The 6,000-nt window shown below is 40.9% G+C and overlaps 1 protein-coding gene across 2 annotated transcripts in view; it reads left to right on the plus strand.

Moving 5' to 3' along the window:
- LOC103368240 (E3 ubiquitin-protein ligase SMURF2) overlaps positions 1-5,638 on the plus strand; it is a 60,398-nt gene extending 54,760 nt beyond the window's left edge. For both annotated transcript variants that reach the window (XM_008296546.1, XM_008296547.1), the window contains exons 13-20: positions 18-121; positions 213-327; positions 644-822; positions 1,447-1,584; positions 1,784-1,904; positions 2,092-2,293; positions 2,804-2,879; positions 3,222-5,638. In XM_008296546.1, the coding sequence (XP_008294768.1) occupies positions 18-121; positions 213-327; positions 644-822; positions 1,447-1,584; positions 1,784-1,904; positions 2,092-2,293; positions 2,804-2,879; positions 3,222-3,321 (1,035 nt within the window). In that variant the 3' untranslated portion in view covers positions 3,322-5,638. The remainder of the gene's footprint in view (positions 1-17; positions 122-212; positions 328-643; positions 823-1,446; positions 1,585-1,783; positions 1,905-2,091; positions 2,294-2,803; positions 2,880-3,221) is intronic.
- The last annotated feature ends 362 nt before the right edge of the window (positions 5,639-6,000 follow it).

The following is a 6,000-nucleotide window of genomic DNA, read 5'->3' on the forward strand; positions in this document are numbered from 1 at the left end:
TATGTGCTGAATTGTAGGAGTCGTACCGGCAGGTGATGAAGATGCGTCCGAAAGATCTTTGGAAAAGACTGATGATCAAATTCCGAGGAGAGGAGGGACTGGATTATGGCGGAGTTGCAAGGTAATACTTTTAAATATCAAATGTTTATTTATGTTTGGTGTGTTGTGTATTACATTTTCACATTGAATCTGTTTCTGTGTGTGTGTGTTAGGGAATGGTTGTACCTGTTGTCCCACGAGATGCTGAACCCCTACTACGGCCTGTTCCAGTACTCCAGAGACGACATCTACACTCTGCAGATCAACCCAGACTCTGCTGTCAACCCAGTACGAGTTATTTAGTTGCACAGTCATAACTTCTGACAGATCCGTGATCTGTCATTAGTCGGGTCACGGATCCGTCTTGTGATATTACATGAATTTCACGTGAAAGTAAAAATGCAAGTAAGAGATTTGTTGTCATGATTAAACTATAACTTTGTTTAGGTAATTGGATTCTGCTTCGTATGTAATCAGTTATTTATTTAATTTTCTGATGCTGTAATTGACCATTTACTCTCCAGAGTGTACCTCTCAGGTATTGGCAATGTGATGAAAGCTACATAATCTGAATCTGCATTAACACTCCCTGTTTATTCTGTAGGAGCATCTGTCGTACTTCCACTTTGTGGGACGCATCATGGGCATGGCGGTGTTTCACGGCCACTACATCGACGGAGGATTCACTCTTCCCTTCTACAAACAGCTGCTGGGTAAACCGATCACGCTGGACGACATGGAATCTGTCGACCCTGACCTCCACAACAGTCTCGTCTGGATTCTGTAAGACACCTTTTTTTCCAGGCAATATGTTGCTTTCTAACTGCTCTGCAACCCAAAGTTAAAAACACACTAAGCAAAAGTGGTTTTCTTGTTCAAATAAGTGGTAGTAGAGGGTTACCCAGCACTTATTTAAAGTTCTTCCTTAGAACATACCTGGAGCTAAGTAAAACTAATTTCACAGATGCAGATACAGATTAAAAAGTAAGCACCACAGGAGCATCATGGATACAGGGGAAAGAAAAGTATATGCATACATGGACACACACACACACAAAAAAAAGCTTTAAGGGTGCACACATAAACTTGGCTACTCTGCCCTCAACAACCAAACCAATTACAATGACTTCAGCACCCCCTAGTGTTCATTCAGTTGATCATCTGATCTCAGAAAAACACAACCCTGGAGGAGACATCACTGACCATGTGACGGTGAATAAATTAAATGACAAAAAGTTATCACAACAAAACACATGGACAGTATACTCCTATTAGTTTGTCTCTTTTTTTTCCAGTTTAAAAAAAGATAAAAAAATTCCACCAAATCCTAAAAAAATGAAACAAAATGAGGTTGTGCTCTTGTTTCTGTTGTGACATACTCTGCCTTCTCTCTCTTTCTTTGCTCAGGGATAATGACATCACCGGTGTCCTGGACCACACCTTCTGTGTCGAGCACAATGCCTACGGAGAAATCATCCCACATGAACTGAAGCCCAACGGGAAGAGTATCCCCGTCACCGAGGACACCAAGAAGGAATACGTCAGGTACGAAGCGACACATGCACACACAAATACAAGAGTGCAACAACACCATACTGTACGCAGGTTTCATTTCAACCCACACAAGCACCACATTTTCACTTTCCTGTGGCAGTGGCGTTGTCATTAATTCAGTGTCAAGATGACCAATCTGTGTTTCCAGTTTGTTAAACTAACTTTGCCCTCGCTGCTCTCTCGTGTTCAGGCTGTATGTAAACTGGCGTTTCCTTCATGGCATCGAGGCTCAGTTCCTGGCCCTGCAGAAAGGCTTCAATGAGGTTATTCCGCAGCACCTGCTCAAATCCTTCGACGAGAAGGAACTGGAGGTACAACAGAACTCTAAGTCATCCAGTTCAACTTGCATCCCCTCTTAAGAAAACACAACACTATATCAGTTGTTCATCTTCTGTCGTTTTTATTTTCATTGTCTTTTATTTCATCTTCCGAAGTACCCACTCGGGTATTGTCATAAAATATTTTCCCATTGACTTAAAAGCGTCTCTGTGTTTTCAGCTGATCGTGTGTGGCCTGGGGAAGATCGATATCTCTGACTGGAAGTCCAACACCCGTCTGAAGCACTGCACCCCCGACAGCAACATCGTCAAGTGGTTTTGGAAAGCTGTGGAGTCGTTTGACGAGGAGAGGAGGGCTCGGCTGCTGCAGTTCGTGACCGGCTCATCCAGAGTCCCACTGCAGGGCTTCAAGGCTTTACAGGGTATTAAAGGCGACTCTCTCTGTGCTCTCATCAAGTCTCTGTTCGCAGCTCTGGTGGTTTTCTCAGCCCAAGTTTAGAGAGCTGAGATCCGCTTCTAGTTTAGCTTCTATCCCCCAGCTCATGGAGGGATTCTTACATCCTATTTTGGAGGCTTTGAAAGATGATACAGCTTTTTGACAGTGTTCTGAAATATACAATGCTTGTCAGTAAAGTTTGGAGACTTTGTCATTTTAAAAGAGATAACAGGCTCTTTATATTGCTAGTATTGGAGAATAGCAGCATGTGAGACTAATGGGTTTATCTTAGTTTGATTAGTCACATTTTATTCAGACACAGAGGAAAACAGAACATTGCAGGAACTTCTTTTTCCAAAGAGTAAACCTAGAAAACACGTCAGCAGAGGCGAGATTTGAAAAATGGGTCAGGACTTTATTAGCTGAGATGCTGGTGAGTAACTTACCAGTAAAACTAAAGTGCAGCTGATTGATCGTGTTTGTGTTTTGATTGCAGGCGCTGCAGGGCCCAGACTCTTCACCATTCATCAGATCGATGCCAACACCAATAATCTGCCCAAAGCCCATACCTGGTGTGTGTCGCACACATCTGCAGACACGTTACATGCACAACAAATGAATTCATTTTGCAATAAAACAATGTTCTCATTAGATGTTTTCCACTGCACACAACTGACTTGTCACAGCAAGAAAAAGCACAGGCAAATAGCATTCAGTTTGGCTCTGTTCTTTCCAAATTTCCCATGATACTTAGATCTAACTATGTACCCCTATTTGGAATTCAGCCGCCATCAATCGTGGCATTTCCACCTGTTCTTTTGTTCTTTTTCCTACTGTGACATGTCTTGTGTGAAAAAGGCCTGTTTGCTATTGATCTGCTATTTACATGGACTCTTTCCTCTTTTTTTCCCCAGCTTCAATCGGATTGACATTCCGCCCTACGAGAGCTACGACAAATTATACGACAAGCTACTGACGGCGATCGAGGAGACATGTGGCTTCGCAGTGGAATGAGAGCCAAATGCGAGAGCGTGTTTGCGTGTGAACACGTGTAACTGTGCAGGACTCTGATAGACTAACTGTCACTGCGACGTGCCGACAGGCTCGATCAGAGCCGACAGTCTTCCTCTTCTCTCACCACGGTCCACATTCTTCCCTTATCGATATCTGTTTGAACAGCTGCTATAAAGTCCTCCCCAACGTGTTTTTCTTTCTTCCTTTTTTTTTGGATTTAGTTCTTGTGAAATACAGACAGCAAACTAGGAGCTGCTAAGAGCTGCTTAACATTTTTTGTTTCTTACCAGGATTGTAAGTTGGCTTTTTTTTTTTTTTTTTTTTTTTAAACGTCTGCCCGCTTTGCAGTCAGAAAAATAATCCAATCAGACGAGGACTCGTGGTATCAACTTACACTTTACCATCTTGCATAATGTGTTTCTTTTAAAAAATCTTCCCAAACATTCGACATCCATGATTCGCTATTTTGTTTTGCAGTTTTCACTGACTGATCCATGTCATGCTACTGAATCTCTAACACTGCAGGTAGCCGTATCTTTCCCTTGGTAGCCATCTTAACCTCAACTAATACACCTTCTAATCCGCATGGCTGCAGAGTTGGTGTGCTTCATCCTGTGGGAGCGCTACAAATTCATCCTACCTCAGTGTAATGCTTCGATATTTGACGGGTTTCATTCCAAAATGCTATGTATCATCGTTTGGGAGGATGGCTAAGGTGATAGAACTCCAATCCAAAAACGGAATAGTTTGTACAGTAAAGTGATCCATTCATAGTTAGATTTTTTTTTTACACCAGCATCCATTTTGTACCTGTAAAACCATATCATTTGACCAGTGGACGTATCATTTTGAAATGGAACTCATGCTGGCTGATGTGGGTGTAGGTCTGATGTTTTGTGGCATTTTTTGATGGACGGACTCTGGTGAAGAAGAAGGTATGAATTCTATTTTCCCCCTTAAATCGCTGCAGTGTGGCCACAGCTCTTGTAAACGTGTGTGTGTGTGTGTGTATGCTTCTGCATGTGTATACAAAAGCACATTTGTATACAAGGAAAGTAGCTCCCCTTCATCTCCTCCACCGTGTCCTGCGTGTCACTGCAGACCTAATTGAACCTCACTGTTTGAGCCTCTTCCTTTTACACATTCGCTTCTGGCAGTATGCATGTTTTATTTTTGGGTTTTTGGGGTTTTTTTCTTATCCACTCAAGCTTAACCCAGCACACTTGATGTCAGATCATATGTGAAAAGGGCACAACTGTCCACACAGGACGAGGCTTGACACAAAGCTATTCGAGGCAGATGTCTATTTCCAGTCACATCATCAGTATAAATATTCAGAAGTATTTCTTTTCCTCTCTCTCTGTTGTCACTTTAGAGCACTTTACAAACTAAGGGGTGATGGCAGGAGTGCTTTCTTCACGTTAGATTAAAATATATCACGTTTCATTTGCTATACAACTACATTAGAAATATTCAGAGTTAAAAAAAGAAAAAAAAACTATTATACACCTGTAATTTTTCGAGTATATATGTACAAATACATAGCTATTTTGTATATTGTTGCTTGTTCTTTCTGTTCAGTTTAAATGCACGCATGTTGGTGTCTGCCACAGACCTTTTTGCATTCTCAGGTGAAGTCGTCCTATGTTTTTTTTTTTAATTTTTTTATTTTACATTAGGCTCGTATGTGAGGAGGGGTAAAGCTGGTTGTAACTGAAACTATATCGTGGCCCTGCCTTTAAACCCATTATAGAATAAAACCTGGCAGTTTAAAGTGATGTTTTCTTTTGGTTTGACTATCGCATACCTTTATAGTACAACATGAATGACCACATTTGCAGCTCTGGATGTCTGCGCCGCTGCGGAACACCTGATAGCACAGATGGTAGTAAAGTTTCATAAAGCAACATGAATTTTACAAGCAAAAAAAAAACCCCTGACTGTATGCTGTTGGTAGATCCTTTAAAGCTGCAAATGCTGGAGGTTGACTGCTGCTCAATTCTGGGTGCTACACAGTAAAAACATAGTTGAACCAAAATGAAACGTCACTGAGAAGCAGAGAGGAGCATCTCCATCAACAGAGCCTCCATCCACAAAACCCGCTGCATGAATGGATGCTTGAGAGATAAAAGCCTATTTATTTGCATAATTGTTACTCTTAAAAACTTTCCGACTAGGACAAATCTGTTAAATATTCTTTTTTTTTTTTGTATGCTGCCTGCATTTATTTGCAAACATGAACAGTTTTGTCAGCAGATACTCCTCGTATCAAACCTTGATTTTTTTATTTTTTTATTTTTTTTTCAAATTTGTGGTCACGAGACAAAACAAATTGTGGTTTTTGTGCAGTTACAGAGATTTTTATTTGATCTTACCTTTTATAACTTTACTCAGAGGCAGAAAAGAAATGCATTACAAGTTTTTTTGCACACATTATGCATACTTGGGCTCCAAGTTATAATCCAACACTTCCTTCTATTTACCAAATAGTTATTGGACTGATTATTATTTTTTATGTAGATATCACATATATATATATATAAAAATATATACACACACACACGTTCTTGATATGCACACGTATGTTTGTCCGGCGCACACAGTCCACTTCTGCTTTCTGTTAACTTTCTGTTGGCAGTGTTTTTTTCTGGCTGGTTCAGTCGTCGGGGCTGAGTGGAA

This window comes from Stegastes partitus, unplaced genomic scaffold (genome assembly GCF_000690725.1).
Source record: "Stegastes partitus isolate 25-593 unplaced genomic scaffold, Stegastes_partitus-1.0.2 Scaffold1134, whole genome shotgun sequence".
In the NCBI taxonomy this organism is placed as follows: domain Eukaryota; kingdom Metazoa; phylum Chordata; class Actinopteri; family Pomacentridae; genus Stegastes; species Stegastes partitus.